The sequence below is a fragment of the Marmota marmota genome, unplaced genomic scaffold, assembly GCF_001458135.2.
Source record: "Marmota marmota marmota unplaced genomic scaffold, marMar, whole genome shotgun sequence".
Classification (NCBI taxonomy): domain Eukaryota; kingdom Metazoa; phylum Chordata; class Mammalia; order Rodentia; family Sciuridae; genus Marmota; species Marmota marmota.
In genome coordinates, this window is record NW_026000206.1 from 8,124,296 (window position 1) to 8,138,153 (window position 13,858).

The following is a 13,858-nucleotide window of genomic DNA, read 5'->3' on the forward strand; positions in this document are numbered from 1 at the left end:
CCCCCCTCTCTCTCTCTCTCTCTCTCTCTCGACAATACCAAGAATTGAACCCAGGCCCTTGCACAGGTTAGGCAAGTGATCTACCACTGAGCTATACCCTGGCTCTTTTCTTTAAGGACCATCAGTCATATTGGGTTCAGGCCCATCCAAATGGCCTCATTTTAACTTAATTATCCCTTCAAAAACTCCAATCACCAAACACAATCACTTTCTGAGGTGCTGGGGGTTAGGACCAGGAGAACTGGGAGGAGGGGTCTGATTCAGCCCATCATAGAATATAACACATCATTTTGAGTCTGGGAAATTAAAGAGACGAGAAAGAGTGGTTGATGTTCCTAAGTCACCTGCTACTTTGAAAACTGGGCAAATTTAAAAAGTAGTCCCATCTTTTATAGCAAGCACCTTCCCAAATCAAGCTATTTCAGGGTGACACTCCATCTGCTTTTTAGATTGGGTTAACTAAACGTGGCTTTGTAGAGAGATTTCTTTCATCTAGAATAAAGTTAACTGATGTAAGGTTTGATTTGAAAGGACGAAGAAAATCATCTCATATTTAAAGTAGCACATTCAAGGTTAGAGACAGTTCAGATGAATAGTCTGGGTTTAATGTCTTGCTTCCTCAGCAAACCATCCATTGCCTGACCATCACTGACCAACACAGCTCTACATTTTCTTTCTCATAGATGCTGTTTTAAGTATTGATTTTTTTTAATGTCTCAAACATGATTTTGTAGAGCTGGTAACTGCTTTCATAGTTTTATGCTTTTTATTGACCGCTTTTAACTTTATATTTATGCCATAAGGCATATTACTAAGAAGGGCAACATTTCATAAATTGAAATAAGAAAGAGATAAGAGGTGGGTGATCAGAGAAATCAGATCCTGAGGCACTGGAGTGAGGATGCCTCTATTCCTGTAGCAATTTATTTCTCCAAAAGATAAGCATCTAATCCGATCTGTACCTTTGAAATCTGTATTTTTCTCCATGATACAATTATTTCCTTTTCCACTGCTGCTCTGCAACCTACAATGTCTTTCCCATACAGATTCTCTGGATACATCTCCCCACAGGTACTCTACAGCAGTTACCCCCACACCTGCTGCAAACTGGCTCGGCCCTGCAGGGTGAACCTAGAATCATACTAGGTAATTCAGCAACCTAGCAGCATTTCATCCAGAATGTAAGAGCGTTTCAGATGAGTGTGTCCACTCTGGTAAGAAGCAATGGGGAAACACAACTTTGAGATGAATGGAAAAATCCAAGCTCTCCTCACTCCTCATGGTGAACATCGTCTTTCCACGCAGTTACTACAGACTAAAAACTGCATGATAGACAGCAATGGAAAGCTGGTGAGAATTCCCCCCGCCAATATTTTCACTGTGGTACAAATACAATTTTCCATCTTAACCATGTTTAAGTGTGCATTTATTTTGGTGACAGCCATCACTACACTCATTTCCAGAAATCTTTTTATCTTATAAAATTAAAACTTGTATGTGTTAAACAAAAACTCTCCATTCCCTCCACATCACAGGTCCTGGAAAGCATCAAGAAAAATGCCTCTTAAAAGGTAAATCCTGGTACACACAACTGCAACTTACAGCTAACGTCAATTAAAAATAAAAATTATCAATAATTTAAATGCCATGGAAAATTGTTTTGCAATAAAAGACAGCTATGGAAATCGATATACATTATAGTCTCAGACTTTTGTCAAAACAAACATGGGGAAAATAAGGAAATGTCATACACACATATATTTCCTTATTTATGTATGTCTGTATTTTCCTAAGTTTGCAGAGTTGTCATTTTATTACCAGGAAAAGTTAAAAAATTTTTAGAAGACAACTGGTCTCCATATTTCACTCCTTTTAAATAAGCACTTGGCAGAAGAGGTGCCGTGGCTCTGATGCGTTGTGGAAGGGAAAGCCATCAATCTTGCGCAGGCTCTGGAGAGAGGCAGAGACTGATGGCACTTGCCCAGGCAGGGCATCTGCTGGCGTGTTCTATCATCCCACAGCCGCCTTCAGACATGCACAGGCATAAGCTTTAAAGGCTCAAAGTTAGGAGGGAAACTTGAAAGTCACACTACCCATCAAATTAGATGATCCAGGTCATTCCAGGGTAGGCGTTTAGAAGGCATGGTTTCCGGGACCCAGCTGGGTCATGGATGGCCCTGTGCTGGTTCAAGTGTGTGCTCCAGGGATCCAGCCCCATGGCTCCAAAGAGCTACATCATCATTAATGACCAGAAGCTGATTCATTTTGACACCAACAAGAAAATACTAAAATCTGCCAGCCCGATGTGAAAGGCAGGTGGGAAAGATGATCAGCCGGCATCTTTCTTTTAATAAAAGAGCAAACATCCATCTCAGCAGTGCCCCTGCCCACCCTCGATCCCGCCCCTCCCGGCATCTCTTCCCAGCCAGGCTCTCAAGGATCTGCTGCTGCTCCTCCTCATTTTCCTTCCTCAGTCGGGGATCCTGCTCCTGTTCCCCGGAAACAAGTCGATGGCAGTGGCACGTTTACATTCTGAGACGGTGAGCTCAGCGCTTCCTGCAGGAAGACGTTCATGTCCATGACTGAATATCAGGACCCAAGTAGCATCCTTTTTCCATATTGTGGGATTTGGGACCCGTGGTCCCTGAGGGACATGTTGAGCTTTATTAAATGCAGAGCTAAATCAAAGTGATATTTGAGCCGAGTATTTTTGGGAAAAAAAAAACATTTTAACAAATATGTTTATTAGTTGAATCTGTGATCATAGGATGATTTTATGATTCTTTTTCTCTTAGAATTACAAAAGTTGGCAACAGAGTATCGATTTGTGACAGACAGCAGATGTCTTGTAAACTGTAACACCTGGGACAGGTCTCTAAGGTGAGACCATGCATACTTTTATGTTCTGTTAACAGGAACAAGCCTTCCTATGTGACAATCCTGCAGAGCAAGTTAAGAACAGAAGCCCGGAGCCAGACAGCTTAGGAGAACAAGATTTGGGACAAGTTAAATGGTGAAGCTTTGTTTTCTCACCTGCAAAATGGGTACAACACTGTGTGCCTCCCAGTGTTGGCAGAGGGATTAAGTGAGTCAGTTGATTAGATGGTGTGGCATGTGATAAGGTGACAATATTAACCACTGTGTGCAGAGCTCTTTGTTCTTTGGAATCTGAAATGTTTTGTTGTCTAAATATGACCCCGAATTTTCTTTCCTGCTTCACACCACTGACACGTTCTGTAGTTAAAACAACCTATACTAGCCTGTTAGATTTCAAAGCATCTCTTCCTGATCTCAAAAAAAAAAAATGGTAGACAGAATAATATCCCAACACACACATACACTCTCTCTCTCTTTAACACACTAATTTTGTTTTAAAATTGAGGTCAATCACCATATTCGTCTATGATACCACCAACTTAAAAGTTGTTGGTGAAGATTATAAAGGATTATTAAATACACAGTGTCCACACTCATGTAGCAATTCTCAGTCTTTGGTGGTTAACTACTGTGCTGCATTAATTCAAGTTTAGATTAAACAAAACTAAAATGCAGACACGTCTCCAGGAGGCCAGTGATCACGTTTCATGGTCAAGTGTGCTTGGCTGACAGCTCCAGTCACCAACATGTGTTACCTTGGGGAAGTCCGGTTTCCTCTCTAGAACATCTGATTGGAGATTCCGAAGGGCAATTGGATTGTTAGGACTGCAGTGGTTGTCCCTTGGTCCTAGACAAAAGAAGATAATATTGCTACATTTCGCACATGTAAGGATAAAATGGAATATATAACTTTAACTTTACCATAAAATTTAATGTGCCCTACTATTTTATACTAGCCCACAGTGAATCTAATACATTCCAACCCGTGAGGAAGTTTTGTATATTCCCTCATGTATCCGTCTCCTTTCCATTTACAATCTCACAGTCCATTATGATTTGGTTTGTTAGACTGCAAGATTCCTTCCCCCCACAGCTGTTTATGTATCATAGTCAGAATAGCTCTATCACGTCCTCCAGCATCCTGAGTTTATGGCCAGCAGAAGAGAAAATCACACCTCCAGATTGCCCAGCACCACTGGAGTTCACAAGGAAGAAAAATCCTGGCGATCCAGGAGACTGAGGCAGGAGGACTGTGAGTTCAAAGCCAGCCTCAGCAACTTAGTGAGGCCCTAAGCAATTCAGCAAGAGTCTGTCTCTAAAACATGTTATAAAGGAGGTGGGGGTGGGGTGGGAATGTGGCTTACTGGTTAAATGCCCCTAGGTTCAATCCTTGATACCAAAAAAGAAAAAGAAAAAAAAAAAGAAGGTAGAAATACAAGACCAACCTCCATCCAATCTCTTAATGCCACCATAATTGCAGGGGCCACGTGACTCAGACACTGCTATTAAAACCCTTCTAGGGCATCTGTAGATGACTTTGGAGAGTGCCATGAGACGTGTGTGTGTGTGCGCAACCCCACAAGCATTTCTACCAGGACAGCTCAACATGGATGCAGCTCCAAAGCTTCTCAGCCTAAACTTCCTTTCCCATAAATCTGCACTCCTGACTCCTGCAGCCCTGAGTAGACATGGGGGCGGGGGGGGAGGAGAAGCACTCTGGAACAGAAGTCAGATTTCTAACTCTGCTGGGGCCTCAGGCAAGACAGAGCCAACCTTAGCTACCCGCCCTGAGCCACAACAACCCGGAAGATGTCACGCGATGTTGGCCAGACTGCTCCTGTGGGAGTGTGAGCCAGACAGGAAGCCCCATGCAGGGAGGAGTCTGAACAGGGCTGGAGGCCCAGTCCCCACACCCCATGGTCGTCTTTCGCCTCCACAAGGAGAAAGTGGTTGTTCAGAAGGCTACAATGATGGCCTCCAACTGCTGGTGCCGGCATGAGGAAGAGGAGGTTTCAGGGAGTGGCCTCTACACTGGAGCCCTACATCAGGAGCTGGGGTGGTCTCCTGCGCCTGTAAACACAGCTCCTGGGAGGCTGAGACAGAGGACTGCAAAATGGAGGTCAGCCTGGACATCAAGGCGAGACCACATGACCAAAAAAGAGAAGGTTTATTAGCAGTTTTAGACAGAATTTAAAGCATTTTATGGAAAAAATGATATGCTATAGCATTTTCAAGTTGGTAGGTTTGCTAAGGGGTCAGGTCATGGATGGAGAGAATTTAAAGGGTCACCATTGTTCCATTCAAAGCCTGGCTGACTCACTTTGTCCTTGGGTCTGTCAGCGCTAGCCTAGATGTGTGGTTACTGTTCCATCTGTGGCTGTCAGGGAGGGAGGGAGACGGTCATCCAGGAGGATGTGTCCAGATTGCTTTCGTGAAAGGCACACGTCGGAGACCTTCCAGGTCTCAGGGATTCCTGTGCACAGTCCCTGTGTCTTGAACTGGCAGTAAAGCTGAAGGAGACAGAAACCATCTGGCTCTGGTTTTGTGCCATTGTGCATGGGTAAGGACTTCAGAGTCTGCACAGACTTTGGGCCCAGACAGGTCTGGGTCTGATCCAGCTCAGACCTGAGCTGACCTTCAGTAAATGAGCTATGTGCCCTCTCTGAGCCTCTTCATCCATAAAATGCAAACAATAACACTGCCTGCAAAAATGTAGCCTGTCCCTCAGTGTGCTGAGGAACCATTTGAAAGCTCTGGGCAGAGATGGGGCACGAGGCCAGCGTTCCACGAAGGGCACCAGTTGCAGGTGTTGATGTTCACGGTCAGGGCAGTCCTCCCAGGGCACAAGTAGTCACGTGTGTGGCTTTGGGCAAGTTACAATCAAGCCTCGTTCCTCGCACTGAGGTGTAGATAGTGACGGTGTCTCCATCATATGTTACTGAGAATGATTAAGTGAAGCAACCGACCGGCCCTGGGTGCCATGTGCAGAACCTAACACTGTGCAGTGAGCACTCGCTACTGGGATGCGATTCATCAGGAGCAGAGAGGAAGGAAACAGCCACACTCGGTTCATCAGGAGCCATGTGTGTTTCCTGTGGCTGCTGGAACCAGCGATCACAGCACACGGGCATGGTCTTGCAGTGCTGAAGATCGGGAGCCCAACAGAGGTCCCACCGGCTAATACCAAGGTGTCAACAGGGCCGTGCTCCTTTCTGAAGGCTCCAGGGGGATCCTCTTCCCTGCCATCAGCTGCCACGTCCTCCAGCCTCTGTTTCCACTGTGGCAACTCCTTCTCTGCCTCGGCTCTCCTGCCTCCCCCTAACGAGGACTGTGGATCTGATCGAGCCCACCTGATAATCCAGGTACCCTCTCCATCTCAAGGTTGTTGATCCCATCACATCTGCCCTTTTGTCACAGAAGGTCATGTATTCACAGTTCCCAGGACTAGGACACATGATATCTTTGGGGATTTTTCTCGCCCACCACAGTCTGATTGGGGAGATTCAGGTAGATGCATTGGTTGGAATGTGGGGTCTTTAAAATAATGTCGTTCATATAGCAATATGAAGAAGCACTTAGAATGTAAAGTTTATGGAAAGGAATCGAAAGCCTCTGAACCACATTTAAAAAAAAGTGGGGGGGAACCTACAAAAACAGTAAAATGGTCACTGCAAGAAATCGCCCTGGTTAAAACGAACTGGCAGCGGGTGCAGACCCTGAGCAGTGCAGGATAAATACCAGTAATAATAATACTGTAACCCAAGTTCAAATGAGAGCTGTGTGATTTGTATAATTCACTTAACCCCATTGATATGGTTTCCCACCTATGAAATGGAGATAGGGAGCTGGCGCTGTTGTGCCCGGCTCAGGTCCCCTGTGCTGGGGGCCGCTGCTCTTAGGAGGTCACTATCAGTATCTCCTGGCTCCCCCTCCTCTGAGAATGATTCTGAACTGTGGACAAAAAGCCCTAACAGGGATCTGCTCTAGAGCATACACCAAAGGCCAGAGGCTGGGCCCTTTTCCTCCCTGTGAAGCCTCCCTCACCTGCCCGTGGGCTGTTCCTGAAGGGACGTCCCCACCCCCACATGCCCTCAGTCTCTGCCACAGGCCCTGCTTTCTGTATACCAACCCGAGGACATCAACAAAGGCGGCTGGGAGGAAGTGAGGCAGCATGGGTGGCGAGGCCCCAGGCTGAGAGGCAAAGGTGGGAGACGGTCTGTCCTCCCTGGGACTCTAACAGGAAGTCACAGCTGTGCTGCCCAAGGCCTCAAAGCACCTCCCAGGGATCTTCCAGCCAAGCAACTGGGAGTGGGGGGGTGGGGGGAGAAGACACTTAAATGGCCTTGTCCCTGTGTGAATTTAGACAAAAGTAGAAGGGGGCAGGAGGAGGGGACAGAGCCCCAGCAGAGGTCCAAGGGAAACATGGCAGTGTCTCAAGGTCAAGATTCCCGCAAACATCCAGGAAAACCCAGCCTATGTGGAGATGAGCCAGCCGCGCACAGATGAAGCCCAGCCTGTCGCCCAGGCCGGGGGCTGTCTCCACAGAGCCAGCAGACAAGCACCACCGGGTATTGCCTAATGACCAAACCATCAAGGACGTGCGGATGCCGAGCTCGGAGCCCACTTCCCTCCAAGCTGGGCCACTGGTGTCAGAAGCCTGGAGGGCACCCGACTCCTGCCTGAGGGACCTGCATGGCCTGCCCATGTTTCTAGTCTTACAGCAACCAAGGATCACTCTGGAATTTTCACTCTACCTTTAATAACATCCCTTTTTTCTTTTGTAAAACAGATGTTTCTCTAGAGAATGACTTTTCAAATTTAAATTCAATCAGTCATCTCTGTGAGGTGTGGTGCTGTTGACTCCCCAAAGCCTCTGGAGATTCTTTTATCTCTGACTTAGAGAACATGGTGGATTCCTGCCTGTCTGCCTCTGGCCTGCTAAGTCCTGCTTGCTTTGGTGGCGTCTCCCTGACAGCTGCCCCTGTCTGGGCAGACCAACTGTGCGCACAGCCCTCGGACTGGCTGCCTCCCGGTCACCTCCAACTCAGCTCTTCAAGGGGGAACAAAGCCCCCTTTCTTCTTCCTCCTCCTGGGGCCATCACCTTGGGGAGCCACCACCACCTGTCCACCACTCAAAGGCCAACAGAGTCCCCTCTGCACCCCTCCCTGTCCTCCCTGCAGTGCCCACCTGAAGCCGAGGCTGGTTTTGTGTTGAAGAGAAGGTCTGCTCATGGTATCAGTGACCTCCCCACGCTGCCTGGTCTTAGCAAGGTCACAATCAGTCTGGTGACCCCAGCAGCTGCATCTCCTGGCAGGCTTGTCAAACCCCTTGACATGGCCAGTTTGTGACCTTGTGGGGGTCACCTGCTTCCTCAAAAACTCTTATGCAAGAAAACATTTTGCCCCCAGAACAGGGCCCATGAAACATGGAACATGTGTTCCCAGGATGGGAACCTTATAACAAGCTACCTCCCCCTGGCCGCACTACTCACTCCCCACGCACACAGTATGAAGTTTCCTCCTCTGGCAATGACTTCCTGATACACCTCCACCTGCAGCCCCCAAGCTGTGCTGGGGCCTGCACTGTCTCCTGGGGCTGCCACAACTAATTACCGCAAGCCAGTGGCTTACAGCCCCAGGGATTTATTCTCTCAGTTCTGGGGCTGGATGTTAAGTCAAGGTGTCCACAGGCTCACACTCCCTCTGGGGGCTCTAGGGGAGGGGCTTTACTTGCCTCCCAGCTGCTGGTGGTTGCCGACATGAGTGCTCCTCGGCTGGTGGAAGCCTCACTTAGGTCCCATGGGTGCACTTGCCTGGAAACCTCTCTCCTAGACACTGGTTGTGAGCTTTAATAAGGTCTGGTCTCATCCTAACTTGATAACATCTGCAAAGACTCTTCCTCTCCATGAGGTCACACTCACAAGCCTCAGAGCTAGCTAGGCCTCACACACCCTCTGGGCAACACAATTCAACCACGCCAGCACCCCAGCGTCCTTGCCCCACCATGGTCTTTAAAGGACATCTCATCCTAGACCACATCTCATCCTCCTCCCTTCCCAGGCCCAGCACGGTGGCCGGCCAGCTGAAGGCACTTAGGTTGAGGATGAATATGTTATTTATATTTGGATATCTGCAGGGGAATCAGAACATACCTTTCTCATACAGTTTGAATATATTCCATTGATGTTTCAGAGCCATTTTAGACAGATTCAAAGGCCTTTAAATGACAAGGATGTGCTTCATAAACAAACAAAAAGCAGCCACAGTTTACATCTGTAACTACGCTTGGAATGGGCCAGGCCCCAACCTTCCACCCTGGGCCACAGGGCCTCAAGCTTCCAGGTGTGATGAGGTCACCGGAATGTTTGCACGGCAACCAGAGGGGCACGGGCCATACAGGTGCCCCTGCTTGACAGCAGGAAGAGCAACCTCCACTCAGGCACGCAGAGGAGGCTTCTCTGACAGGCAACGCAAGCTCGAGTGAGCCTCAGCGGAAAGTTCTCTGCAGTGCGCTCAGCTGTGGGCCAAGGAGCTGCCTGCTCTCAGAGGAGCGTCTCTCTTCCCACCCTGGCCACGCTGCTTTAGTTTCCATCTATTTTGATGATGCTGGTTCCCTTGTCCGGCAGCAGTTAGTTGGTCTGAAAGCATTAGTGTACCCAGACAACAACCCAATGCTAAAACGTTCAACTCACTTGCTAGCATTGTTGACAACCAAGTTTAAGTCGCTGGGCAACGTGACCAATGGTCTAGTCACCATGCGAGCATCATGAATGATCAGTTTTCACAGAATCTAAAAAAAATCTTTGACACTAAATTATAATGAATATTGTCTTATGATTTATATGCAACTTAATTTGAGGTGACAGTAGTCACCCCGTTATCTCAGGGCATATATCCCAAGACCCCCAAGTAGAAGCCTGAAACCGTACACAGCATCTAACTACAGATATTATGCTTTTTCCTATATGGATATTTATAATAAAGTACAGTTTATAAACCAGGCACAGTAAGAGACTGGTAAAAATAACTGATAATAACATGGAACAATTATAACAATATAACAAAACTTTTAAAACCTGTGAATTATTTCCAGCATTTGCTCCTCTATGGAAAAGGAAGACTGACATATGCTTTGAGGGCCTGGGAAATATTCAATGTGTAAGTCAAGGTTTTCACAGGCTCCTTTAGTGGGAGGCTTTCCCATAGTGGGCTTGCACATAGTGGGCCCTCCAAAAAGTAGAATGCATTAATATCCAGTTTCACATATAAATTTCATCTCTCCCAGAACATTATGGTGTGTAATACACATGTTTTAAAAGCCCGTGTGCTGAATTTTGCAGCCCCCAGGGGCTCTAGCTGACGGAGGCCCCTGGAACCCGAGGCACAGTCCCCTGGTTCTTGGTGTCAGGGCAGCATCCTGCCTGCTCCCACTTGGCTGGAGCATGGGTCTCCTCTGGGGACAGGCAAGCCCCAGATTAAGGACTGTGGGCAACCCAGCATGCTGGGGCACCTGGAGCCCGGAGCAGCTGCAGGGCCTGTTCCCGCAGGCGTCCTTGTCACCATGCCCCGGCCCTGGTGCAGCCAGGAGTCCCTGAGAGCCTTGTCCACGAGGCCCTGCATCAGGTGCCCAGGGTCAGTGATGAAGGCAGCACAGAGGTCTGTCCTCTGAAGAGCTCACAGCCTGATGGGGGAAGGAGACAAAAGTCTTTTCAACACAATGTGGATTTAATCATTTCCTCTCGGGGGTTGGTAAAGTACACAGGATGCAAAATTTACCACTCAGTCATCGTCAAGTGTCTGGTTCAGTGGCACTGAATGCTCGTTGTAGTGCACTGTCATCATCCTCCTCCAGAACCTTCTCCGCCTTGCAAAACTGAAACTCTGTCCCCACTAAACCATAGCCCTCATTCCCACCTCCCCATCTGTGATGCGAAGACCTGCAGGGCGATGCCCGGCTCTGCCATGGGGTCCTGTCCTGCCATGGCCAGGCCAGGGGGTAGGGGACTTGGAGAGAGGGGGTGTGGGGCAGCATGGGGGTCTCCACTTGAGCTTGCTCCTTTCATTAAGTGGAAAGTGGCGTTGTGCATTGGGGGGCACTCTCGTCTGAACAAGAATCATTATTACTGTATTGTTTGCCGCTGCAAGAAGGTGCTGGTAGGAAATTGGGCCAAAAAGAGGGAACCCCCACCCCGAATTCAGCCCAAGTGAGACCAGGCTGCAACAGGATGCCATGGTCAGACTCAGTGGCCGGGCCACTTTCTGCAGGATGAGCAAGGGCGACTATCTGGTGCTCGTTCAGGGCTGTGGGATAACCAGCTCACCTGGGAGAAAAGTGGGACAGCCTGGGATCCTCTTGCAAATGAGGCCGCAGCGAGAGCCCAGGTGTAAAGCCACATGTCCAGTGGGGCCCGAGAACTCGTTGGCTCAGGGTTCATTATGGAAACAAGACGACAAAATATTCTCCTAAAATGCAGGATGGATTTCCTATGCAAGTGCCATGTGACCTTGACTGTGGGACTGTGAGCCTCCTAGGTCTCCTCTGGAGCTGGAACCTTGGAGACCCACGATTACAGGCTCCTGCATGAGCGGGAGCCATGAGGCTGGCCTAGCATCTGAAAGCCCAGATTGTCAATCTCTCATTGTAAGAGCCATTAGTGGCACACTGCACATCGGGGGTCCAGGGACGGTCACTGTCATGGACCAGAGCTGAGAGCCCAGCATCAGAGAAACATCTCAACCTGGAGGTGCCTGCCCACTCTGCCATTAGCCAGTATCCCCACTTAGAAACCCAAAGGGGCCTCTCTACAACACTCTCAGCAGCTCATCAGCTGCACGAGACAATTAGACCCAGGCTCTGTTCTCCCCTGGGGAGTTTTCGTCCTGAGTTCTTGGGGCTTCGGTTGTTGTTACTGTTATTGAATGCAGCCAAGTTCTCAGCACTTCCTGGGCCCTGCTCCCTGCGTCCTGCACACACAACTCACCTGCGCAAGAACCAAGGAAACCATCCCTTTAAATGTGCAGGCACCCAAGGACCCAAGGCTGCTGAAATCCCCAGGTATCCACACCTACCCCAGTGCAGAAAGGGGACAGAGGCTTAGGTAGGGGAAAGGGCGTCCAAGAAGCCACAGCTGGGAAGGGGCAGAGGCAGCCTGGCTCCAGCAGTCTGACCAAGGCCCCAGATCTATGACTGCCTGGTTCTCTTCTGACCACATCCCTCCCTGCAGGGCTGAGCTGCTCTCTCTCCCTCTCCGATTGAGCTTTATTGAAATGTAATGGACATAGCATAAAGTATCTCTGTAAAGGGTACAATTCAGTGGTTCCAGAACATTTTAATCATCCCTAAAACATGCCCCACACCTATTTATTCCCTTCAATCCTCTTGCCCCAGTTTCTGGAATTCACTAACACACTTCTTCTCTGTGTGTTCTCCTATGCTGGGCATTTCAGATAATGAGTTTCTGTGACATGCAGCCTTCTGGGCTGGGCTTGCTTTACTTATAATCATGTTCATGAGGTCCATCCATGTGTAGCACACATCAGGATTTTGTTCTTTATCATAGCCAAATAATATTCCATTGCATGGACATGCACATATTGAGCCTTTGTCACCTGATGGGATCAGTGTAATAACCACTTTTTGGTTATGATGGATAATGACACTATGGATACTTATGTACAAGTTTTTGTGTGGAAAAACACATGTGTACCTAGGAGTGGAACTGCTGAGGCATGTGGCAACTCCATATTTAAACTTCTGATGAGCTGCCCAACTGTTTTCAAAAGGGACTGCAGCATTCTGAATTCCCAATCGTGTATGAGGAATTCAGAATTGGCCAACATTTGGTTTTGCCCACATTTTTGATCATGGTCGTCCTGGTGGATGTGATGTGATATCTGCTTGAAGTTTTGGCTTTTGTTGGTTGGTTTGTTTGTGTGTGTGTTTTAAGGACACAAACACTGGGCCATATCCCCAGCCTATTTTTTGTTCTTTTATTTTGAGATAGGGCCTCACTAAGTTGCTTAGGGCCTCTCCAAGTTACTGAGGCTGGCTTTGAAGTGGCAATCCTCCTACGTCAGCCTGCAGAGCCTCTGGGATGACAGGTGTCACCACCACACCCAGCCCTTTGTGGTTTTGATTTGCATTCCCTAAGGATCAATCCCATCCAGTGTCTTTCTGTGTGCTTACTGGATATTTATCTTCTTTGGACAAATGTCTATTTCAGATCCTTTCCTCATTTCAAAAGTTTGTCTTTTCACAGAAGCTACAGAGAAAGATGCCTAATGATGCCTCCCCACCCACCCCACCCCACCCCGGCCCAATGGGCACAGGGACCAGGGAAAGACAGCATTACGTAGCCATGTGCTTGGACTGATACAGGCTTCGAAGGCTAAGAAACTATTATTGAGCTTGAACCTAGCTTGACCACCTACAAAGTTTTGACAAGTGTATGAGTCATCTAACTTCCCTATGCCTCAGTTTCCCCATCTGCTAAACAGGGAGCATGACACTTTTTATTGGAGCTAAGAGATGTGACCCATAGAGAGCCCTGAGCACACTACCGGGCGTGTTGGAAGCACAAGGCATTTATTTATTTCTGCATCTACTGTCTACACAGCATCTAGACACTGAGGTTGCAGCAATGAGCAAACAGGGCAGAAAAATCTCTGCCTTCATGGAGCTTAACATTCTCAAAACGGTTAACGATGCTAATTATTATTATGATTTAACACTTTTGCTCCTAGTTGCAAAATAAGTAGCCACTCATCAGAAACTAGAATGACAAGATAACGGAAGTTGCACTAATGAGCTTTATAGAGAAATGAAGCATTAGCATCAGTAACTGTGCTCTCTGCCAGCTCCAGCGTGAGAACTGAGCGCAGACTCAGAACCAGAGCCACTCCACCTGTAATCCCAGCTACTCAGGAGGCTCAGGCAAAAGGGTTGTGGGTTCAAGGCCAGCCTTAGGGATTTGGCAAGATC

General features: G+C 48.0%; 1 protein-coding gene across 8 annotated transcripts in view; it reads right to left on the bottom strand.

The window, feature by feature from the left end:
* CUNH10orf90 (chromosome unknown C10orf90 homolog) overlaps positions 1 to 13,858 on the bottom strand; it is a 278,495-nt gene that overhangs the window by 64,047 nt on the left and 200,590 nt on the right. For all 8 annotated transcript variants that reach the window (XM_048791379.1, XM_048791378.1, XM_048791376.1 and 5 more), the window contains one exon: positions 3,633 to 3,724. In XM_048791379.1, the coding sequence (XP_048647336.1) occupies positions 3,633 to 3,724 (92 nt within the window). The remainder of the gene's footprint in view (positions 1 to 3,632; positions 3,725 to 13,858) is intronic.